At 39.5% G+C, this 25,686-nt stretch overlaps 1 protein-coding gene across 2 annotated transcripts in view; it reads left to right on the top strand.

Moving 5' to 3' along the window:
• GRIA4 (glutamate ionotropic receptor AMPA type subunit 4) overlaps positions 1 to 25,686 on the top strand; it is a gene marked incomplete at its 3' end in the record, with an annotated part of 226,870 nt that overhangs the window by 177,274 nt on the left and 23,910 nt on the right. For both annotated transcript variants that reach the window (XM_082066008.1, XM_082066009.1), the window contains exons 11-13: positions 134 to 504; positions 1,867 to 2,065; positions 5,582 to 5,829. In XM_082066008.1, coding sequence (XP_081922134.1) covers positions 134 to 504; positions 1,867 to 2,065; positions 5,582 to 5,829 — 818 coding nt within the window. The remainder of the gene's footprint in view (positions 1 to 133; positions 505 to 1,866; positions 2,066 to 5,581; positions 5,830 to 25,686) is intronic.

Below are 25,686 nucleotides of genomic sequence, written 5' to 3'. Positions count from 1 at the left end.
TGTTATAAAGAACATTTAAGCCACAGTGTCCTAACGTTAATGACATGTCTTTGGAATTAGCTGCTTAGCTGAGTGTATAAGCCAACGCCAATTAATCTATACATCTATATTTCTTTTTTTTTTTTTTTTATAGAAAGCAGAGATTGCTGTTGCGCCTCTGACCATCACTTTGGTACGAGAAGAGGTCATTGATTTTTCTAAGCCTTTTATGAGTTTGGGGATATCCATTATGATCAAAAAGCCCCAGAAATCTAAACCAGGAGTGTTTTCCTTCTTGGACCCTTTGGCGTATGAGATCTGGATGTGCATAGTCTTTGCCTACATTGGTGTCAGTGTGGTCCTGTTCCTAGTTAGCAGGTTTAGCCCATATGAGTGGCACACAGAAGAACCAGAGGATGGGAAAGAAGGACCCAGTGACCAGCCTCCCAATGAGTTTGGCATATTCAACAGCCTCTGGTTTTCCCTGGGTGCCTTTATGCAACAAGGATGTGATATTTCCCCAAGGTTTGTGTCAAATCTTTTTACATTTGCATTTTATCTTCAACACTGAAGCATAAAATCTTCCTTCATTTGTTTTCCTGGCAGTGTTTTGAAGTTCATTCTTTAGGAAGCCTTTTCCTTTTTTTTCCTTTTTTTTTTTTTTTTTCAATAGCTATGATAAGGGCAACAGAGAATCTGCTTTGAATTTCAGTCATTACTATTATTTTACATATGTCAATGTGCATAAACCACAAACAGCTCTCAGAAACAGCAGGTACATGCAGAGCAAATTCCACTGGGTTGACTTCAGAGGAACTGCTTTGTTACTAAATTAGTTCCATTGTATTACAATTCTGAAATGCACACTATTGTGCTGAATATTTGTGTTGAATGAATGAATGGCCCATTTCTGTTCCCTATCAAGTTCCACAGCACTGCTTCCAGAATGTCACTGTCCGAGAGGGAGAGAATATTTGACCGTCTGTTTCTGAGAAGCCTCGCTGTATTGCTGAGATGTGCCTTACCAAGTGAAGGCTTCACATGTAATACATGACCCCAGTCCTGAATTTCTCACCCTTTTAAGATATTCTGGAACTTTAGTGTGCAGTAACTACAATTTCTTGAATTAAACATTATGACCCAGTCTTTCAAACTTGAATGCTTCATTTTAGCCATTTACAGTGAGATTTTGAGAGTGTTCAGCATTGGCCTAACTCTGCTATTATTGAAGTTAGCATTAAAACTGATACTGATTAAGACTGGATGTATATTACTCCTCAACAGCCTTCTCATCAAATTTCAGTTATTAAAATGGAAAATATATTTTTTTACTTAACAAATACCTGTGTTACCACAAAATGCTTGCTTCTTAAATAAGAAAAATGTGAAAGTACAAGTTATTGCAGTAGCTTGTAGAATGTTTGATAAGCTTGGGTGACAGGAACATTTTAAACCTAGAGCAAACATAATCCATGGGCAAAGCCTTTTGTGTGTTGTTTTTTTTTTTTTTAAGAGGAAACAGAGAAAACTACTGATTTGCAGCTACCATGCTTTACTTTTGTCTCCAAAAAGAGATTACCTATCCAGTATTTTTGACAACACTTTTGCAATGTTAGGCATTTCCTGAAATAATAAGAACACCGGGATTACTGTTCAAGACATTTCACACTTCTGTATGTGCATCACACGTATTAATACAGTTGACTCTGTAATGTAGGCATTAAGATTCAAGAGAAAATGCATTTATCGGTATTCAAAATGCAAATGATCTGCCTACCAGTGACTGTTACTTAATGATACATTTTCAGCAATAATGGTGCCTTCTCTCTTTCTCTCAATTTGTGGCTTAAGAGACAGGAAAATGTGCATTATCTTATTCATGTTTAGATCCCTCTCAGGTCGCATTGTTGGAGGTGTCTGGTGGTTCTTCACGCTCATCATTATTTCATCCTACACCGCTAACCTCGCTGCTTTCTTGACTGTTGAGCGAATGGTCTCGCCCATAGAAAGTGCAGAAGACCTTGCCAAACAAACCGAAATTGCTTATGGGACACTGGACTCAGGGTCAACCAAAGAGTTCTTCAGAGTAAGTTGGCACGTCCATTAGAGCAGCTCTCCCTACTAACTGCTCTTATAAGATGCATAGAGTGTGAAATAATGTTGCTTTGTCATTAGGTGTAATATAGTTTGTAAGTTCTGTGATACTTTAGCTACATTTTTACCCTCACAACCATTTGTTGGAGTTTTCAGTTACTTGAATTTGTGGAAAGCTTATTGATTCTGTTGCGTTGGGCAAAAGAGGTGCCCCAGGGGATACTGAAACCAGTAATAATTAAAGTGGCACTGCGGTATCGACTCGTCCAAAGCTACAGTACTGAAATGAAGTGCAGCATTGAAAGCCTATGATAATAACATGGAGTCCTGCAGATTTTGTTTCTGCTTATGGATTTGGCTGTGTGCATTTTGCTTTAGGGTCTTGGGTGGTGGGCAGGAAATGCATTTTTTAATTTGCTGACTTTCAGATGAATAATAAAGAGGAAATATATCTCAGGGGGATGTGTTTGGAGCATTAGGAAATAGCCTAAATAGCCATTCCTGTGTCTGTGTTGTCTGTATTGATTATTTCATTTTCATTTGCTTTCCTGTGTTAGTGTGGTTGGTTTGTAATCCTCATCGTTTGCCAGCTGGAAAACAGGGAACCTGGACATCACAAGGAGTACATAAAAAACAGTCTCTCCTGCTTTGTTTTATGTCTGTAGCAGATGAAAGTTAAGCCTAGCTGGCTGACCGTGTGTGAGTTTAGTGTTTGAACATGGCTCTGAATAAATGCTGTGAGACAGTAGTGCTGTGTTGCAAATTACACCGTTTAGGAGCGTTATTTATCTGAAAGGTGCAGTTTAAGGCATTTTTATAAGACAAGAAGATGGAGTGATGATTTCTTCTTATTGTCTAGTTGAAAGGGGACTGTTATGTGTTAGGTACTCCCATGCACCTTGACTATTTTCAGTTTGGCCAAACTGAACTCATTGAATCATTAACAGAATTATGGATGGGATTTGTGAACTATAGAAAGTATCAATTCAGGGGCAGCTGCTGAATAACCCCCAAAAGGTCTGTAGAGAAATAACCTTTTTGTTGTGAGAGATATCTTCATAGAAGAACTTGCAAATATTTTTTATTAGCTTTAAAAAGATGATCAAAATATCAGAAACTCTCAACAGCTATTCAGTCTGCTTTGATTCTGGATTGAACAAATAAAAGGGAAAAGTCATTTTAAAGCCAACTTAAAAAGAAGACTTAGATACTGTTAGCTATTTACTCTTATTTTCTGTTTCAGACAAAGTGAGAATTGCACTTTCTGAGCAGCTTGCTCAAGAAGAAAAGAGCTTAGTTTTAGCAGTCCTACTAAGAAAAACCCTAAATGAAAATTATCCTAACTTGGCTGACTGCAGGGGAAGTCTGCAATGTTTCCTCATATGATAATAAGGAATATATGTTCATTCGCTCTTCAATTTTAGCTCTAAGTTGATATGTGGAAACTGAATGTTAACAAATAAAAGTCTGAGAGAAGAAAATATTCTTACAGAGCAGAAGCCTTGTTAGACTTTCCTTATTTTTTGTCTCTTCATAGGCAAAGGAAACTAGATCCTAAAAAAATAGATTTATACGCAGCCTTTTTCAATTGATTTAAAGAATTGTTTCATCTTACTAATAGTTATTATATGTGTTACCTGGTTTTAGTTTTGAAGGAAAGGGACCCATTACATGTTTACTTTATAAAGAATCTGATTATATGGATGCTACGATGTAAGAAATGCATGTTAAGATGTAAGAAATGAATGGAAGTGAAGGCAGACAAAGGCAAGTAAATATTTTTGAAATTATCCTGATTCATTGCTGCTCTCTTCCATTTTTTTCTTTCTGTAAATTTAAGTCCATGAAATTACTTCAGCGTAAAGCAAAAAGAATGCATGAGTGGCTTAGCTTACACTGCTTCAGCCACTGTTATGTAAATAAAAAGTAGCTGTGACTACAGTGGAAAAAGAGGGTGAAAAGGCAGGATGTGATTATGGATATAGACTGATGTTATTAATTTAAATTTTATTGTATTTGACAGAAAGGTAAAATGATGCCTATGGACAAGTTTAAAAAGCAAGGAACATTTATGATATTCTGCTATATGGTATTTTTATTGATTGTTTCTGGTTAAATGCCACTTACTTTCAAGTTAGACCTACCTCCCTAACAAATTATTTTGTAAGTAATAATACAGTCATTCAGTAAACAGTAAAAAGAAGTGCTTCAGGGAAATCAGGCTTACCTATACAGAGGCTTGGTTGCAGGCTTTTTAAAGCCATTGTCAATTTAATACTCAGATTATAGGATTTTATATTTGTTTAATATTCTAAGGCCCTTTGTTTTGGGACTTTATAATAATTAATATTTTCCTGGAGTGCTCAGCAGAGTGTAGGAATGGGCTCATAGAACAAATCTTGCCTAGCTAGAATCTCCTGTTGACTCAAATAAAATCTGACTTGAGCATTTGATTAAAAAGTCCTTCTTGCAGCACACATAAGAGAAGACAAGTGCCAGCTGTTATTAAATAAAAACACTGTACAGCATTTGGCTGATGCCTGGTTTGCCTGTATGTGTCCCTGTTGCTGGAGGAAGCAGAGGAGTTGTTGAGTGAATCTAACAGGCATGGAAAGCTTCTCAGCCTGACAGCACTTCCTTCCTTTCATCCTTTCAATGAAAATTTTTATTTGTGTTTATTTTTTTAAGTTGTTTTTTGCTTAAGTCTTTACTTGTGGCTATACCATGCATTCCCAGAGAGAATTTCCAACTAATGCACTCTAAGCCACAAATTCTTGCACGTTCTTTGAGCAAGTATATTTCTTAATTACTGGCGCGTTCAGAGTCTTCAAAGTAGATCCACGGATACTGTGGTTCTGAAAACATACCTAATACTTCTTTAAGGCAAATGCTTAGTGCATTTTGTTTCCTTTAATAGCATATTTCGTCCAATTTGGTCCTTCCGTCTTCTATTGTGAACCATGTCTTAAAACGTTGTGCAGCCTTTCTGAATGTATATTGAATGAATTCTAAACTCTGAATTATGAAGGCAGAAATCATACTTAAGCTATTGTGGTTTTGATGCTCTAAGAAGTGGGTGCTAGAACTGAGAAATGCTTCAAGATTCAGCTCTGTATTTATGAGGAGATTAATTTGTTTGTTTTTCTCATACAGGTTTATCGTGGATATCTATTTCATATATAATTTCCTAAAACACATTTTAGAATTCTTTGACTATGTGAACTGCCTTTGTCTAACATTAAATTCAGGTCTTAGCTTTGCAGTTATCTTATGGTGACTGCTAGAAGCTAACTGAACCATAAAATAATATCTGATTTTATAGTATTGATGTTGTTGTTTCTTGTTTCTTTCAAAATAAGCGTGGAATTCAAAGAAAATCCTTATTCAAGTACGATTCTCTCAACCCCAGTTGTTTGAAAAATCAAGCATGGTTGATTTTATTTTGAAAAGTGCTATTTTGAAATGTTGCAACATTCTTCTGTTCTAACTTCTTTTTAATTTTCTCCAGAGATCAAAAATAGCAGTATATGAAAAGATGTGGACCTACATGAAGTCAGCTGAGCCATCAGTGTTCACTAGGACTACTGCAGAGGGAGTAGCTCGTGTCCGCAAATCCAAGGGCAAGTTTGCCTTCCTGCTGGAGTCCACCATGAATGAATACATTGAGCAACGAAAGCCTTGTGACACCATGAAAGTGGGAGGAAACCTGGATTCCAAAGGCTATGGTGTAGCCACACCGAAGGGTTCTCCATTAAGGTGGGTGGAATAGTATAACAATATAAAATGTGTTGTTATAGTATTCCACCTTCCCTGATGTACCTGATATAGCTCTTTTTGTTTTGTGTGTCAACATGGTATGTTGTTTTTTTTTCTTCCATTTCATATTTTCTTGACCAAAAAAGGTAAACATTTCTAATTGCAATATGGATTTAGCAGCTATAGTTGGCATATCTTTCAAGGCCATATAAAAACCAAACTGGTTGAACACTAGCTACTTGAAGTCAACCTCAATAGAATTAACACCAGCTGTTCTATTTCATCAGCTTTTTTTCACCAAATTCAACCCTTTATAGCAGTATTATGCCTACATTATCTGCGTCAGTATCTGCATCAATAATATGCCTACATTTTATGTTTTGTTTATTGATCTTGGCTGCTAATTTCTGAATAAGAAGCTGCTTATAAAATCTTTTTTCCAGTGTCATCCCTTGGAGGCAATTAGTCCTTCATTACAGAAACTTCTTTAAAGTACTTTTTGTTAAAGCACCTTCTTATTTAGGAAAAAAAGTTTGTGTTTCTAGCATTATGCATTTCAGTACTGCCTTCAAACTCACCAGTATTTACCATGGTGTTCTATCAAGTAGGAGAGCTTTTGATTCACAGGTGGAACATCATTTGCTTTTCATTTAAATTTGTCAGGGGAACAGAAGTGAAGGTACTAGGTCTGTGTTTAAATTGGCAGTATTTACCATTGTGTTGTCTTTAATGTTTAAGGCAAACAAAACTTGCCTTTTCCTCTGGTAGATTTGCCAATTTTCTTCAAAGCGAAAGAGGAGACTGCGGGAGCGTGGCCTGTGGAGTCTTACAGCGACAGGGTGCACATGGATGGGGGAGAGGGAGCGACCCGCGGAGCAACCAGCACCCCACTTCTCAAATTTGTGCTCATGGCAGGGGTAACAATAGGCTCTGATGAAAGAGATTCACAAAGGAGATAAAGTGAGGTGAAGGGAGGAGTTGCAAGTGCAGACGGAGCCAAAGTGCTATGCAGGAAATAATCAAGGAGGCACCTGTCTTCATCCGTGACCACAGAGGAGACATCATTACCATTATGCAGATAACTAGATTCTCTCTTAACTCACTAGTTTAACCTGCAAATAATATCACAAACATCAATAGCCTTAACTGAATTACACAGATGGGAATAGTAGTATCACCAGAATAATTTCCATCCATAGCAGAAGAAGATTCTATGTGCGGGGGAAAAGCAGGCCAGTTATTTCAGTGGCTGAACATGAATTTTTGGTCCTTAACATTCAGTACCTCTCAGATTAAAAAACTGCAGCCATAACTACTGAATAAAGTAGTAAGAGAACAGAAGGAGGTGAGAGAGGGAAAATTACAGTAAAAATATTAATTATAAAGAAAAATGTGTCCAGAACTCATGAGACTGCTAAAGGTAGAAGACAGTAGATAATAGGAGAGGCGGATTTATTATCTGGGTATATTTTCAAAGCGCTTTTTAAAATTTTTTATTTATAATAAATTGATATCTCCTTCTCAGTGTTTCAAGTGACTCAGCAGCAGTAGGCAACGCTGCAGGTTTAGTGGAGCTACTTTCTCATAGTGAGGAAATGCCCATTGCTGACACAGTCATGCTTTACTGTGCCAAAGCCAGGGCAAACCTTTTAGGAATCTCTTTAGCTGCTGTCATATATATCCTACCAGTGGGATGTTTGCTCTAAGCATGCTTTATGGTGCTTCTTAGTCCCTCTCACTATTTTTCTACAGAATACTCAGCACCACCACCGAGAGACAGCCTGTTATAATGAGCACTGGTAGCCAATGGAGGTTGGTTTATGTCAAATTTGGGCTTATTTCAGGTTTGTTCACTTGGCTAGATAAAAATATCTAGGAGTAAGAGGGATGAGACATAAAGCAGTTAGAAGGAAGAGGGCCCAGTAAGACAGTTTAATAAGAGCAGAGAGGAAAAGCACAACCATGACTGTAAGGATCAAGTGTGAAATCCTGGTTCCATCCCAGCTAAAGACCAACCTCTCATATGTTTTACTGAAACCACAGTTTGGTCTAACTGGAGGTCAGCAACTATAATTAGGGTGATGTGATTGAAAGAATTTAGTTTTTTACATCCTACCTTCAAATGTGCTTCAAAAAAGGGAATAGGGGAAATCCTACCTAACCTGAAAATTGGACCAAATCTCCTTTCAAGTTGTCTTGACTGGCTGTCCATGTCCATGCCTTTCCCAAGCCTTTCTTTCACATGTGCTAAGCTTCTTGTTCTCCTGCTGCACCCCATTCCCTCTCCAGCCCCAGCAACAAACCCCAGGCAACACATCAGTGCTGCTTACCTATTAAAAACATTAAGCAACACACTTAAACAAGAAAAAAGAAAAAGAACAAGTGCTTATTGAAGAGAGGAAAAGTTTCCTACCCCTGTGCCTTTGAACAGAAAAGACTCAGCTGTAAATTTTAACTGCATGCTTCAGTATTTTCTGAATTGTTTGAAATTTTAGAATATGCTGGTTTTGCTGTTCTGACTGCATCCCGCATGGTAGTGTGTCTGTTACTGATCAGATGATTTATGTAACTGCTGCCTGCACAGATAATTGCAAATATTGAACATGCAGTTTGAAATCCATGAAGGGCAAACTAGCTAAGTTCATTACATAAATTAGTCAAAAGACATAACTTGCTATGGGAGTTGTAAATTCTCTGTTTTACTTAATAATCATAATTTCCTATTTGAGTTATGTGTAGACCACAAATTACTTGATGTAGTTCACAAATAATTGCAAGTAGCATATAAATGTTGAACATTGACACTCTATTCTTGGGCTTTTCAGACTAGGGAAAAATATCAGTTTTTGTAAATTAATTATTCATATCAAATTATTAACTAAACTCTTTGAACACCTATTTCACTAGAGATAATTTAGTCTTAATCCTCCTCCTACTTACAATGATTATAAATCAGGAGTTTTTTCACTGAAAATGTGGTAACAGCTGCATAAAATTTATGTGAGTGTATGGAGAACCTGACCATATATTTTCTCATATCTAACACTGACAGAAAGTGGGGTGATTTAAATCAGACTTCTTCCTGTAGCTTAGGACTATCAATAGTTCCATGCCCCCACATCACTGGGCTCATGTTCATTACAGAGCACATACCCATCACTTCACTCATGCAGATGAAATCCACCTGTCAGAGTGATCCAGGGACTGGTCTCTCTGTTGCTCATAACCCTACACATGAGCAAGGTAGTGGATTTTAATTTGAAAATCTTCCTAATTGAGTTCCATGCTACACTCCTGCAGTGTTCAACCAGTACCTATGGCTAATTGGAATGATGTATTCCCAGTGCTGGTGTAGTATTAGGAATCATGCATATCACTGGATGGAGGAGAATGGGAAATGCCTGATGTGTGTTTCTTTTATGCCCACCAGGCAATACCACATTACACATCATGTGTGTCTCCTTCCTTCCTTCCTTTTCAGTGATATTCATTTCTATATAGTGTTGTAAAAGACGGACATATTTGAGAAGGAACGTGGGATTGAGGGCAAAGGCTCTCATCACAACAAAGACTGAGTTTCTTTCATGGCAATACCCAGCTGTCCTTACTGTTTCCTCCTCCTACCATGGTAGGTATCCTTCCAAAACTACTGTGTAGTAATCAGTGTGAATCAATGAGTGTTTTTCTTCAAAGGTGGTGTTTTCAAAGGTGGCTAAGAGAGTGCTGTTTTTCTACTTGGCAGTTTATTAATGTGTTGTCATTAGAAGACGTTCTCGTGGCCGGACTTCTGGCAATTGTGGATGACTCCTCGTTCATGTGCCTTGCCACTTGCAGTAATCTGTGTTTCCAGAGGGCAACCCTGGAGATCACGTACTACACAAATCCTATGCCTTGTATGCCTCTAATTTTCTGTTTTAGATATGTAGGTATCATAAACAGGTTTGAGTAGTGATGAATGTGAAAGAGTTCTCCACTCTTAAAAGGTAATGAAGAAGAAAATAAGGGCAATATTGTATCACATGTACACTAAGCTTTTCCTGCTTTTTGTACCTCGAAGCTGTTTGATGCAAAGGTTAATGACGGGCCGAACTCAAATAGGAAGAGTTCTCAACGTTGTTTCTGTGACTGTTTTAACTAAGGACATTTGGCTGTCCTGTCCTGCAACTTGACAGTGTGCAGCAGGAATGAGTGAAACCTGCTCAGGTCCTCATGTCTGGTGAGACACTGTGACTCCAGCCAGACTAGAGTGGCAGGATGAGATCTAGCCAAATCATAAAACACTGTTGTGAATAGTGTGTTGATGTATTTTTGAGATTGGTGATGGTTGTTCACCAGCCTGATGAAATCCGGAGCTTTATTAAGTTCCCAGTGTTGCAATTATAGTCAATGTTTACAAATATGAATCAGGGACTCTAAATGCCATTATTCAAGTCCCTATTATTTTTATCTTGTGAAGAAATAACTCCAGTTTGACTTTGGGAAGGTGTTCTGGAGAGGAAGGAAAAAAAAGGTCCATGAGGTAATATCTGCTGGTTCTTTGCAGTGTGACATCTAGTGACATGAACTGTCTCTTTAAACCAACTATGGTGCCAGTTCTTTATCCATTCTTTACTGTGTTTGTATTAATATGAGGTGGGAAATGTGAGAAGTGCATCAGTGAAGCAGGTGATGCAGATGTAATTTTCTGATCAACTTGTGTGAAGTGCTAAGTACATCAGTGAAGCTGTGGATTCCTTCCCCTGCAAGGGAGGAGTGCCCTGGAGAGTGCTTGGGGTGCAAAAAGCATCGCAACAGTGCTCTGTCAACATTGTGTGGATTCTCCTGGTTTTTTACTTGTCCAATACTTCGAAGAGATTTACCCTAGAAGTGAGGGGTCTGTGGTGGAGGGAACTTTTTCTTGACAAAACATGTGAGTTTATGTGAATAAGGTAAAAATTTGTTATGAGGGGAGTCTTTGTGTGGATGGGCTTTATAAACTACCAATCTTGATCTCAGTGACTTCATCTACTCTTTATTTTCCTGAGGTAAATCTCTAAAATTGCCGTTCTTTCATTCCTTCTTTTCAATGTGGTACAACAGCTCACAATGTTACCTTTGTTTTTCAAGGATATATCCAGTATGGTTCCTTAGTTAGAAATGTAGCCTTGAAGGAAAACTCATTATGGTAATGCACTTTTTTTCACACAAAATTTTGGCAGCCCTTACATAGGATGGGATATTCCCCTTTCTTTTTTTTGGACATGCTTTCCATTGGCCTGAAACAAGTTTGGGAAAACAAGGATAAATCTGATGGTATCATTTCCTCCAATGGGACCATTAAACTTTTTATCAAGTTCTGTCCTTGATGTTTTCAGAGACCAGAGTATAAGGAGCTTACTATGGAAGAAATTCCCAGATCATCATTCACTGACAAAGCTGTTTATTGTGAACTTAATACATTATTCTGATATATACCCCACTTCTCTTTCTACTCTGGTTTTGTAGGTCAGTGAGTTGATAATACATGGCAAGCTCTGTGGGAAAAGAATCAGTCATTACATAGTTCACCTATAAGAACAGATAAAAATGTTTCCACCAAAACTTCTTGCATTCTCTGGTTTCTTATGATTTCTATGAAATTGGATTTCTGTGTACCAAAAAAAAAAAAAAAAAAGAAAGAGTATGATATTCACAGATTCCTTCTGAGTAAGAGGAAAAGTAGGAAAATCTGTTTGAGCTGACCAACCAAATTACTTACTAAGTTTTGTGTTGTTTTGTTTTGTTTTTTTTTACTACAAAGGACTCTTTCCAGTAGTATTTTTCAGAGGTTTTGTACTGTGGGAATCCAGGAATCTTCTCAAAAATAGACTTTTCCCATGAGTGAGGCTTCCATGTGCAAGTTTTTCTGTATCATAAAGTAGGCATTTCCCTGGACAGCTCTTTGGTGTACCCTATATTGTTCAGTTTTCAAAGGACTTCATAGATGTCTTTATTTTTGAACCGATATAACTGATATGGCTATTCTAGCTTGTGGTGTTTCTGTGTATCTGGGCTGCATTGCTTACTCAATGGTGTGTTCCTGTTGCTAGAAAAGTACAGAAATAGGCAAAGGAAATGTAGACTTGGGTCACCATGGTGAGGTCTGTGTCCCACATGCTTTGGGGAGTTGTTCTGGCGATTCAGACAGAAGAACAGGTATTTCCTCTGCTGGCCAGCTGACCTCCAGCTGGCAATACTGCTGTACAAAGACCTCCCCAGATCATTTTGAAGACAAGCAACCTTCACAGTGAAGAGAGATGCAGAGAAAGCAGGTTCATTTTTATTTTTTTTCCACGTGTTTCTCTTCTCCTGATAAAATGGCTGGTCTTGCCCAATATCAGTGTGTTATCCAGAGAGGCAATCATTTCAGCAAAGCACTGGAGGAGGTAGAAGATGTTGCTATTTGTTTGATTTAGAAAAGATATAGAGACAACTGGTGAATAATGGAGGCTTCAGGACAAAAATGAGTGACATTAAATTAATGAGTTTGACCTCTGCTCTTTTAAAGTAAGGGTGGAGATAACAAAAATCTCTGCATAGCTATTGAGTGGTCTGTTGTGGTTTACAAGAACAGGATTTTAGTCAGCAGTTTCACTTACCAAGATTTTACAAGGTCACTTCTTTCTGTGATACAAAATGATTTGGAAACTAGAATGTGATCTATAACATTTTATGCATATTGTAAACATTATCCTGTTTGACTGATGGTGTAGATGATACTGTATGACTTGGCATAATATTCTTCCCTTCACTGTAGGCATAACAAGGCTTGAATTACCACCCCATTACCCATTCAGTGTCAGAGCTTATAGCCTGGATATTTCTCAAGTAGGTCAGATCCTTCAGAGCTTGTTGGGTTTTCTGTCAACTAAAAGTAACATTTACTGGGTAAAAAGGCAGAGAGTGGGCCACTGCTTAGCAAGAAATGTAAAAGTCAGGAGTCAAAAGAAGATCAGTGAAGAGAGTGCCTGGCAATGAATGTTAGCACGTTGTTCTTTCAGCTGAGCCTGGGAGCCTTAGTTTTGGTTATCTGGATTATTTCTGCCTAAAAACAGAATATCTGTTTTAGAAGTTAAAAAAAAAAAAAAAAAGAAAGGCTTGAGAATGGATATCAGAATCCCAGCTTCCTCTGTTCCCCAGTGATGCCTACTGGTTTAATTTTATAATTTTTAATCAAGATAAGGATCTTCCCCATACTTAAAGAGTGCAATAAAAAAAAGAGGAAAATTTGATGATGGCTAAGGAGCTCCATTGCAAGACGTATGAGCAAATGTATTTAAGTAAAATCTTCTACTTGGAGGAGTTTTTTGCTTTCTTGCAATTTTTTCATATAGAGGTAGGAAATTGTAATAATCCTGATTCAAGTCACCAAATTGCAGTGAAGAGCATTGTTATTGAGAGAATTTCTGAGGTTTATATCTTTAGAAGAAGACAACTCATTAGTGTCCATGATGCTGCACTCACTGAATTTTCTCTGTCCTGGAAAAAAAAAAATAGAATAAAATAAAATAAAATAACCCACAGCATATCTTTCAAGTACTTCAAAGAGGCATCTGTGATTTACCTTGCCCCACAGAGCCTATTTCTTCATTGCCACTTGCAAGACATTTTCACCTCCAGACTTCAGGGGGGTTTCATAATTGAACAAAGTTCTCCATGGTCTGGAGCAGAGGCCAGAATTCACAAGTGTTTGTTTTGTTGCCACTTCTGTTTTCCTAAATGACAAATGATGTTTGAAGCAACTGATGGAGGGCAAAGCTCTTCCAAGAAGTGCAGCTCCCATTTTGGTTGCACAGTCACGTTCTGGTACCTTTCTGCTAATATCGTCCCGCTCCTTACTCCAAGCAATCCCAGGATTTTAATAAGAACAGTTGAGAAACGAGGTGCTTCTGAGCAGGAGTGAAAGGACAGAGCATGGAAACAGCGATAAAATTATTGCCTATAAAGGTGGGTTTTGATCTAAACATTGCAATGGCAATAGGTATTTTTAAATTAGCAGTATAATCAGTGTAAAAGGTGAAATGACCATTCCATCACTTCCGCTTTCTTATTGGCTTAACAGCACAATGAGGCTTTTGTTTTGTTTTGTTTCCCTTTTTTTTTTTTCAAGATATTTATACAAGAGCTTTGTCCTTTTGATATTTAGTGATTACTAAAGGTTAAATTCCTGTCCTGTCACATAGAAGCATTGCTTGGACCAGTCAGTGGTAGTCAGCATCAGGACAAGTTTCATAACAGGCTCATATTCTACAATGAGAAAGAAATTGAGGCATCAAAAAAAAAAAATCACGGTTCTTTTTTTGTTTGTCTGTTTCATAAATATTTGAGTGCAAACAGAATAGGAGCTTCATGATATCATATCTGTCCAAATAAAATTGTCAGGCTGTTCACTCCTCTGTGACGTAAAAAAGAGCATGTATTTAAGTGTATTTAATTATAACCAACAAACTTCCCTAAAACTATCAAGGAAGACCAGAATGTCTCAGAAATACTGATACCATTGCTGTGTGACTTTCTGGATGTTTGACATGGTTTGATAAGCACTAAAAGTAGTGCGCCAGTGGGATACAAAAAGGTTATCATTGTTTCCAATCTATAGATCCTCTGAGGAACAAACTCTGTTTCTTGGCACTTTGGAAATAAATTTCTCCTGCCCTTTACCTTGCTATTTCCCCAGTCCCTCGTAAAGCAGCTCAGCAGAGGGCAAGATGCAGCCCATTATATTTTGACAATGCAGCTCATTATTATTTCTCTCTTTATTTTTCTTTACAACTCTCTGGCTGTTTAGGTGTCAATTCCCAGGAAACTACCAGGCTTCAGAATATGTATTCACTAAGGGCACAAGCCAGCTACCCTTTGAAGTTAATGGTGCAATTCCTGCCAAGTAAAAGGACTATCACGCTAAGATAATAATTGTCCACGTAAATTGTAGGTAGACTAAAGCAAGGAAGCAGGTCACTGAAAGGCATCTCAGCAGCTCATAACAATACCTCTCCGTGGAATTGACATTTGGGAAAAAAATAGCACCTGAAAACCAGTTTGTGATTAACCTGTGTGGTAGCTGCAAAACTGCCCACTTTCAACTGACAGTAAGTACTAGATGGACTCCCAAAAGACACAAAATAGCCATTAAGTCTTTATGCAGCCTTGGCTCTTTTGAGAAATCTCTAACCAAAAGTAGGGGGGAAAGTTTGTTTTCTTTCTCATGGTTTCTTTGAGCTGAGAATGGTATCTTAGACTGGCACACTGTGCAATGGAGTAGGCATTATTGAGTGAGTGAACATCCCAAAATGAAAGGTGAAAAGCTGTTGCCAGTCAAAAAAGCACAAAACAAGATACAGGAGTTTTAGTATATAATTTAAGCTACTCTGTGTCTTGACACACATCTCTAAAATGCGTCTATTTCCCAGTGTCAGCAAGATGCTCCCAAGGTGCTCAGGTTCCAAATAAAAATGGCCATACGTGTATCTCACTGAACAATACAAGTTTAAAAGATTGTAGGATAAAACAGTGACTTGTGGTCAATCAGTAATTATTTCTCTGAACTGGTCTACTGTGTGTGTGGTAGGAAATAGAGCTAAAACTGCTGCTTTTTTTCTCAACTGTCTCTAGGTATTCTTTGCTCAAGTCTCGCTGTATTTTTATAGCTAGAAGCCTTACTCCCATTTTCTGCCTTCCTTCGTCTGCTTCCCATTCCAATTAAGTCACAAAGTAAGAGCTTAAATCAAAGCTAAGAAAGAATTTAGCTCCTATTAACCATACATTTTAGCAAATCATGTGATGCTGAAAAATGCTGTGTGCTCTGTTGTTGAATGAGATTCTTTTAAGAGCTTTTGGCAGTTCTCTGTAGTCAAAGTGTGACTGCAATTTTCCCTGCACTTATTTAAAGCCAAAAGTCAACTGGGTGAAAGTGGTCCAAGCCTGACCTGATACAAAAACCAATTTTATTGTTGCAGTTTAGTTATTTCTTTCTACTCTAAAAGAACACGTATAAAGAACAATCTCCCTCCAGAACCTAGATAAGACAGAGCTCTTTTATTTCTTAAATTCCCCACACACACCCCAACCCATGTGGGCAGGAACAGCACCTCTGCGCAGGAAGATCCAGATCCCGTGCATCTTCCATCAGTAGCAGCAGGGATGAATGAGGCCTGCAGGTGAGAGCAGCCCCAACATCTGGCAGCCCATCTGTTACCCCCAGATCAGGCTTTCTCTGTACATAATTACACATTATTCTCATTCCAATCTGTTGCTTAGGTGGTTCCATTTAGTGCAGCCAAAAATTGCAACTCTGTCTTAAGAAAGGCTTTTACAGTTAGAATAAGACCTTTGACTTCCTCGGTATGGAAGTAGGCACCTGATTTTACACATGGAGCGGTGTGGAAATTATTTTTGTTGCATTTTATGCTGTGTCATTTGTGTCATTCAGATCTATCTAGGATCTGAAAACTCTTGAGTCTACAGAAAAATTCATTGGACTTGTTTGGAAATATGTCCATTGTTTCCTACAGAATATCTCAACTTTTTCCACATAGGTCAAATCAACCAAATTTCAGGTGCCTAAAGGCAAACATTACTAGGCAACTTTTTATATTTTTACATTTTCAACAAAAAATTCGTATTTGAAAGGTTCCACAAAAGCTTTTCACTGGTTCCAACACAAAACATTAAGAACCAGAATATAGGCTGATGCTTCTTTCTTTTTCGGTTTTAATTTGAATTATTATGTCCTTCTGTGTGCAAAGCTGTGGGGCTACCCCACATTCAGATTATCTGCACTTTCTAAGATCCATCTCTCCAGATTTTAATCAGCATATGATAGTATTTTAATTATATTCTATACCTGCTGATGATATTTTTTCCTTTAAATGCGCATGAACACTTGACAATTAGTTCTGGTTGTGCAGAGTGTAAATAATGCGGACTTAGGCTATGAAAGTGCAGTTGAAAGTGAACAGAAAGTCATCACGTTTCTTGAGGATTTAGTATTTTTTCCTATCACAGTTAAATAAGCAGGCTGCTACTTTTGGCATCTTTTGTACATAGTGGGCAATTATCCAAGGCAGTTTCCAATTAGAGTGCTTTTAGTTTGTCCAATTTGCAGGCCACAAGAGAAGATATTGTGACATCAAATAAAATAATTGGAAACATTCAGACCACATGTAGAATACTGCATCCTTTTTTGGCCTCCTAATTCAGGCTAAACAACAATAAATTGAAGCAATTTCAGTGGAAGATGATCAAAGTAAATCTGTATCTGGAGCACGTGCTGTGTGAGGAGATGCAGGGAGAGCTGGACTTGTTCAGCCTGGAGCAGAGATGGCTTCTGACAGAAGCCCACAGTGCCTGTGGGGAGGTCTTCAAGGAGATGGAGCCAGGCTCTTCACAGCAGTGCAGGGCAGGAAGGTCAGAAACAACAGGCATAAACTGACACAGGAGAAGTTCAGATGGCATGCAAGGAAGAACTTTCACCGCTGACTACCTGAGGACAGTCTGACGGTGACACAGGTTGCCCGGAGAGGTTGTGCAGTCTGCATCTGTGGAGGTTTTCAAACCATAACTATATGAAGCCCTGAGTAGCTTGGTCTGACCTCAAAGCTGTGTGTGATCAGGAATTTGGAGCACCCACCTCCTGAGATGCCTTCCAGACTGCACTATGCTATGATCCCTTTTAGATAATTATGGATATGAAAAGGACTTCTTCAGCCATCATATCAAATCACCTGGAACTACAGAGGTATTTGGAAAGTTGTAGGAGCTTGCAGAGAGGGATGTTTAAGTTTTCTGCATAACAGAAGGTCTTCTCCACAACTTGTACAAAAGCTGCTCCTGACCACTAGGATTTAGTTATGATTTCTGTGAATCAAAACTCATTCAGATTGTTCTCATCTAAATCCCATTCTCATGCTGGAAAAGCAAAAGAGATTGAGAGTATCTGAACTCAGTGAAATAAGCAGCAGTGCTTCATATGTCTGCTACGCTGGGGCAAAGGGAGCCCTTAACTTTCTAAGCAACCTTACATGTCTGCTGAGTGACTGACAGCATGGACCTTTGTGGAACCTGTAAGAGTGGAGTCAAAAGGTGGAAGAGTTTTTCATTACAGGAATCAGACCACTCAGGCTGTTTTTTTGTCACTTTGGCAGAGTATGCACAAAACTTAGCAGTATCTCATGGTTAAAGACTGAGTTGAGGAAATGTGCACAGAAGTTTGAGCTGGGAGGCCAGAAAGGTAAATTCTCTATGAACACTTGCTTGAAAAGGCCCAAAGATTTCTGTGCAACAACGAAGTGCGGTTGACTGAAGTCATGTCATACTGATGACCTTAATTATGATCCTGCCCCAGTTTCTGGGAGTCTTGGAGGGGGTCAGTTCACCTTCTCAGTTCATTTTCACCTTTGCAAATTGAGGGTGATGAAAATTGCCCATCAACCTGAGAGGAATAGTGAAGATTAATGCTATAGTGTTTAAATTCCAATCCTGCTTCAGATGTTTGCATGATTAATTCAAATCCATGGAGGTGTGTGCCTCAGAACAAACCCCACAGTAGGATTTTCAGTGTCTTTAATCAAATAAACTGTTTGGGAAACAAAACAAACAATAGGGAAAACGAAACTTCAGCTAGTGATTTCTTAAATAGTCTATGGTCTATGACCACATGTTGTTCTGTGTTCCCTGTAGAAATGAAAAGCAGAAATCTCCATCACCAGTGGACCTTACAGTCTTTTTATTATAAGTGGCATGTGAGCATGTGTTCAGGACATCAGCAATTACATTAGTTGAATCTCCATGTCCACTGCAGAGATCTAGTAGTAATTTCCAAATCTTGTTTTCTCTGTAGCCTGGCTGCTTGTGTTTGAAACATTACAAGCATAAGTATTACTCTGTTGTTGTGACCATGCTTGGTATGGCTGGTATGAGTGCTGGTGTATTTGCATTTGCTGCTGTGTACATGGCTGTACCAATGGTGGCAATGTTATATAGCTGGTTGCCAGAGGTATTGGATTGCCCTTGTGTGATAATTTCACCTGATCTTGGACTGATGTTCAGCTGGCTTTGGGGCATTTTAATTATCAGCACACTGGCTATTGGAATGACCATCTCGTCTGGTTGCTGGCACTGTTTATGTTTATCTCAACCTATCAGATCTTTCTCATTAACTTCTGTGATAATATTCAGACAGAAAGTCCTAGGAACTCTTCCAGCTAATCCCCATTTTGGCTGCTGACCAAATAAGGCTTTATATGGCACAACTGTAATTGCTTCGTTTGTATGGTATTGATCTTCCATTAGGCAAAATACAAGCCAGCATTTCACTAAGGCTCAGGTTATGCAGTATTATTTATTGTTGCTTTATTTATTGTAAATAAGTAATATTATTTTTTGTAAGCATTGCAGTTGCAGCTCAAGTTCCCACCTGGGGATTGGACCCCATTTTTTTTTTCTCTCTCAGTCTCTGCTTTTAATTAAAACAATTAACTTCAAAGTACTTGCATTATCATTAGACCAAAGCTTAAGAAACCATCTTTTAGCAGGAATCTTTCAATTTATTGCCTTCCTTATAATCCATCTTTATGAAAAACATCAGTATGGAGTCACAAAGAAACACATAGAGTTACAAAAACCTCTCATGCTTCTTCTCAGTCTGAGTTTAAATCTGGTAAGTGTGTCAGCTGTGCAGATCTTGTGAATTAGTACTTTGTTTCTAGCAACAGTAAAAATGAAGCATCCATCCTGATTCCTCACTGTTGATAATGGCCTTTTACATTAATAACTTTGTGAACATTGATGTCAGTGAATTAATTCCCTCAGAAGCAAACTGCAGTTTTTCCCTACAGCTTTCCCATGTGGGGTTGCTTCCCTAAGTAGGAAAAACATATTGGACAAAACAGTGCTTGTATTACAGCACTTTCAGTACTGTACTGCATGCTGATGGTATTTGGCTTTGCAGTCATTTCATGCTTCATTCTCTTTAAGGTGGGACAAGGACTTGGTGGCTGAAAGGTCAAACCAGACAGGCAGAAGATTGGAAACAGTTCATTGGAAACAGTACCTAAAATAGTGGGTTTGTTTCTAAAAGAAAAATACAGACATTCACAGAATCACAGAATCATAGAGTAGTTTGGGTTGGAAGGAACCTTCAAAGGTCACCTAGTCCAATGCTCCTGCAATGAGCAGGGTTATCTTCAACTAGATCAAGTTGCTCAGAGCTCCATCCAGCCTGGCCTTGAATGTCTCCAGAGATGGAGGCCAGCATGGGTGAGTAAGGAGCTCCTGTCAAAACTCAGGTGGAAGAAGGATGTTTATGTAATGTGGAAAAAGGGACAGACTATATGGGAGGAATATAAGGAGGCTGTTAGAGTATGCAGGGATGTGGTGAGGAAAGCCAAGCTCCACTTGGAAGCAAATCTGGCCAGGGATATCAAAGACAACAATAAAGGCTTCTTCAAGTATATCAGCAGCAAAAGGAAGGTTAGGGAAAATGTAGGTCTGCTGCTGAATGAGGTGGGTGCCCTGGTGACAGATGATACAGAGAAGGCAGAGTTGCTGAATGCCTTCTTTGTTTCTGTCTTTACGGCTAAGACTGGCCCCAGGTATCCCAGACCCTGGAGGCAGGAGAGAAAGTCTGGCAAAAGGAACACTTTCTTTTGGTTCAGGAGGATCAGGTTAGAGATTATTTAAACAAACTCAGTGTCCTCAAATCCATGGGCCCCAATGGGATGCACCCACAGGTGCTGAAAGAGCTGGGAGATGTTATTGCTCCATCATGTTTGAAAGGTTGTGGAGAACAGGAGAGGTGCCTGAGGACTGGAGGAAAGCCAGCATCACTCCAGTCTTCAAAAAGGGCAAGAAGGATGACCCAGGAAACTACAGGCCAGTCATCCTCACCACCATCCCTGGAAAGGTGATGAAACAGCTCATTCTTGACATCGTCTCCAAGCATGTGAAGGAAGAGTAGGTTATCAGGAGTAGTCAGCATGGGTTCACCAAGGGGAGATCATGTTTGACCAACCTGATACCCTTCTATCATGGTATAAATGGCTGGGTAGATGAGGGGAGAGCAGTGGATGTTGTCCACCTTGACTTCAGCAAGGCTTTTGACACTGTCTCTCACAACATCCTCATAGGCAAACGCAGAAAGTGGGTGCTGAATGAATGCATGGTGAGATGGATCATGCACTGGCTAGATGGCAGAGCTCAGAGGGTTGTGATCAATGGTGCAGGGTCTGATTGGAGGCCTGTAGTTAGTGGGGTGCCTCAGGGGTGAGTGCTAGGTCCAGTCTCATTCAACCTATTCATCAATGACCTGGATGAAGAGACTGAGTGCACCCTCAGCAAGTCTGCTGATGATACCAAACTGGGAGGAAGGGCTGACATACCAGAAGGCTGTGCTGACATTCACCAGCACCTAGACAGGCTGGAGGACTGGGCAGAGAAGAACCTGATGAAGTTCAACAAGAGCAAGTGTAGGGTCCTGCACCTGGGAAGGAATAACCCCAGGCACAAGTACAGGTTAGGGGTGGACTTGCTGGAAGGCAGCACTGCAGAGAAGGACCTGGGTGTTCTGATTGACAACAGGTTGACCATGAGCCAGCAATGTGCCCTTGTGGCCAATGGTATCCTGGGGCTGCATTAAGAAGAGTGTGACCAGCAAGTCGAGGGAGGTTCTTCTCCCCCTCTACTCTGCCCTGGTGAGGCTGCATCTGGAGTAGTGTGTCCAGTTCTGGGCTCCCCAGTTTAAGAAGGACAAGGAATTACTGAAGGGAGTCCAGTGGCGGGCTACGAAGATGATTAGGGGTCTGGAGCATCTTTGTATGAGGAGAGACTGAGAGAGCTGGGTCTGTTCAGCCTGGAGAAGGCTGAGAGGGGATCTCATCAATGTTTATAAATATCTCAAGCGTGGGTGTCAAGAGGATGGACCAGACTCCTTTCAGTGGTGCCCAATGATAGGGTGAGGGGCAATGGGCACAGACGGAAGCACAGGAGGTTCCATCTGAATATGAGGAAAAACTTCTTTACTTTGAAGGTGCCAGAGCCCTGGAACAGGCTGCCCAGAGAGGTTGTGGAGTCTCCTTCTCAGGAGACATTCAAAACCCGCCTGGACACATTCCTGTGTGATCTGCTCTGGTGAACCTGCTTTAGCAGCTGGGTTGCACTAGATGATCTCCAGAGGTCCCTTCCAACCCAAACCATTCTGTGATTCTATGTGGCATTCATCACCTCCCTGGGCAACCTGTGGCAGTGTTTCACCACCATTACTGTAAAAATTTTCTTTCTCATGTCTAGCCTGAATCTCCTCTCTTTTAGTTTAAACCATTGCCCCTTGTCTTATTGCAACAAGCCTTGCTAAAAAGTCTGTCCCCATCTTTCTTCTAGGCCCCTTTTAAGTACTGTAAACCCACAATAAGGTGTCCCCAAAGTTTTGCTTCTCCAGGCTGAAAAACTCCAACTCTCTCAGATTGTCCCTCATAGCAGAGGTGCTCCAGTCCTCTGATCATCTTGGTGGGCTCCTCTGGACCCTCTCCAACAGGTTCATATCGTTCTTACTTTGGGGGCTCCAGAGCTGGATGCAGAACTCCAGGTGATATCTCACCAGAGTGGAGTAAAGGGCGAGAATCACCTCCCTTGACCTGCTGGCCACACTTTTTACGAATTCAACTGAATCTGGCTACTCTATGAATTCCAGAGAACAGCAATAGCAGTAAGTTCATTTTTTTCCAGTTGCAGCTGCTGAGAAGATGGCAGGAGGGTGTTTTTTTCTCTCACTATGACCCTTGCCTCAGATACCTATGTCTCTGTCCCCCTGAGAGGGATTAAATTCAACTCCTTTTGTTTGACTCTTCTCTGACAATATCTTTGAAATACTAGCCAGTGTAGAGGACTTCTGTCACCTTTTTATGGAGGATCTTAAGCTGACGGTGAGGTAGTCTGTGAAAAAAGGTGTGCAGAGATGCTCAGTTGAGCATCTTATTGAAGTCACTCCATTGTGACTCCTGAAATTTTTTACCCTTTCTTAATCTTAAACTGATATCTTAAACTAATCAGTTTCTGTTAGGAGGTCTTGCTTCTTGCAAGGAGGAAAATGTAGCAATACAACATGAGGGGTACAGTAACAGGAGATGACCATGTTAAATATAGTTCCTCTTACCCATCTTGTATGTTCATGAATGGTGAGATTCAACTTGGTATAAATGAAAAATTGGAGAAGTTTGATAGTGAAATCTCTTCAAATATTGCCAAATTTGAACCAGTCTTCAAAAATGCCAGATATGTTCAATAACTCATTAAGAAAGATCTTTGGTTTATTACATTAGCTGCCTTGCTCCCCACTAAACAGAACATACATTTATATCACACATTGAGATATGGGGCTGCTTAGTAACCAGAAAAGCTAATTTCTGCAGTGAGCCAAACAGGATATTTTCTTTTCCATGATTTGTAGCAGAAGTCAGCAATAAGTCCTGACTAGTTCTGGAGGTCACAGTAACATTTATTTTGGGGACAGCTGAATCATCCTGGGGCTGGCTCTTCTGTGGATGAAAGCTGTGAAATGCTCAGTCGAAGGTACAATATTTCTGCCACTGCTGGGACATGTTGAATGGAGTGAAAAATTAGAAGCTGCTGAAACAGCTGCCACCTGTTTTGTGTTGGCATATTTTGATGTAGTAAAACCTTCCTTTGTGTAGGGTGTCCAGAGTCTGTGATTTTAATAGTCTGTCTAGTAATCCATCAGTCGTATCAAACAGATTGAGATGGATATAAAGAAGGAACAACTTTCCAAGTGATAAGGAACTACACCCTATTGCTATTCAATAAGCACTGAATTGCATCCAAAAGAGATACATTTTTCCCAGCCTCATTCTGGGTAAAAATAGTCATTCTGTGGCATTCAGAAGCACAAACTTAAAATGCCTTACAAATATGGCTAAGATATTGTGTAAAAGAAAATCTAAATCTACTGGCCAGTATCAGCAAAGATGAATAATATTTTCAACCCTGTTAAAATCAAATCATCCATTTTAAAAACAAATAGATCATTTGTGCAGACAGTAAACTACAGCATCTGGCTTTTTGTTGCAGATGAAGTAACATAAGGAGTCTCAACAACATGTGCCTGGCTAATGTGACACAATGATGTTTGAAGAGACCTGCACTAATGCAGTGTAGGTAGGAGAGGGACAGCATGAGCTGTGACAGAGTTTTATTGCCGTGGCCCCTACCTGAGCTGTCACTCCCTGTCTTTCAGCAGTGGTAATCCAGCACTGAGGGAACCTCTGCCCTGCCACAAAAACCCAACCTATCTGGGCCAATACTACCATTTTCTCTCAGCTGGAGTCCCCTGAATTTAGGAGTTGCTGGAGAGGCAGGTGAAACAGCAGCCAAACACCCAGCTGCGACAAAACCATGAGTCCACATCTGCTTCGCCTGAGGTGTAAAAAGGCAAAAGACTTTCTGCCAGCCATGCCAGAGGTGAATGTTACCCTATCTGAAATCTTTAAGTATTTGGGGGGCATGCATTTAAAAATGCTCATTATACATTTCAAAATTTAAAATACTATTGTCCTTTCAGCAGTATCAAATGTATAAAAACTGTAAAGGGCTCAGGATTCCTAATGTTTCTGAGGTGAGAGTTTCAAGGCAGCTGGTAGTGGGCTAAGCTTATCCTCAGAGAAATTCCTGCGGTGTGGAGACAGTGTTACACTGGTGCTCAGACACTTTTGAAAAATCCCACTCAAGCCTTTAAAAAATATATTTTGAGTTGCAGGTATTGGACAGCAGCAACCTATTCACATAAGCCTGCTTATGCTGCAACAAGCAAGAAAAATTGTGCTTTGAAAAGTGGTACTGCTCGATGAGAACAGGATTATGTAGTCGTTAGCAAACATTAAAATAGCTCAGAGTTGGGAGAAACGAGTATTGCTGCTGCTACTGAAGACTATTTACTGCAACATTATGAACAGTTACTCTAGGGACAAATTTATGTGTTTTTTGTTTACAGCAGAGCTTTGTATAGAGCAGAGAAACAAGCTTAGTTGTCTTCCCAGGTCAACTGCTGTTGTTTTTACACAAGCAAAATACATATTTAATTGTTCGTGCCAAGAAGTGTTTGCATACTGTAATTGGAATATCTGGCTGCAAAACAGCTTTCAATTTATATAAATATTTTAAACTACAGTAATCAGACCTCTAGCTGGTGCAAATTGTCAGAACTTCTTTGAATTCAAAGTAGCTATGGCAATTTTTAGCAGCAGTGGGTCTCCCATTAATTGGAGCTCCTGCTGATCCTCAAGGTGTCAGTTTGACTCATATTTGTTTACAAAGCTCAATTCAAGTAACTAAGCTGGATGCTTAGGATATACATAGCAGCTGTAAGTACTCAGTGCCCCTGGAAATTAAACCATCTTATTTGGATGGCTAAATGAAGAGTGTTATTTTAATTAGCCAAAATGGAAAAGTATTTAAGCACTGCTTTAAATTACTCATCTCTAAACAAAGAATAACAATGCATATACACTCTTGTAAAGATACTTTGTTATTAGTGTTTGTATAATATTTTGAGCCATTTTTCTGGAAGAGGATTTTTAAATGCAATTGGGCAGGTGATTCTTAAATAACCTTTGAAAATGGTATTATCTTCTAATGCAGCACACGACCTGCTCATAGCTTTTTTGCAAGACTTTTGGATTTCTACAGGCCAGTCAGTTCCTCAGGGGCATGTGGATTTTGCAAGATGGAATTCAAGAGGCACCCACTGTCCTGGTGTATCCCCAGCTGGGCCTAGGCACTCAACTGAGATAGCTGGTCACATCTTTTCTCCAATAAGCATGCATATAGCAATGG

Source organism: Streptopelia decaocto, assembly GCF_964273445.1.
Source record: "Streptopelia decaocto genome assembly, chromosome: 1".
Lineage (NCBI taxonomy): Eukaryota > Metazoa > Chordata > Aves > Columbiformes > Columbidae > Streptopelia > Streptopelia decaocto.
Note: the sequence above shows the minus strand (reverse complement) of the source record. Positions and strands in the feature narration are given on the sequence as shown.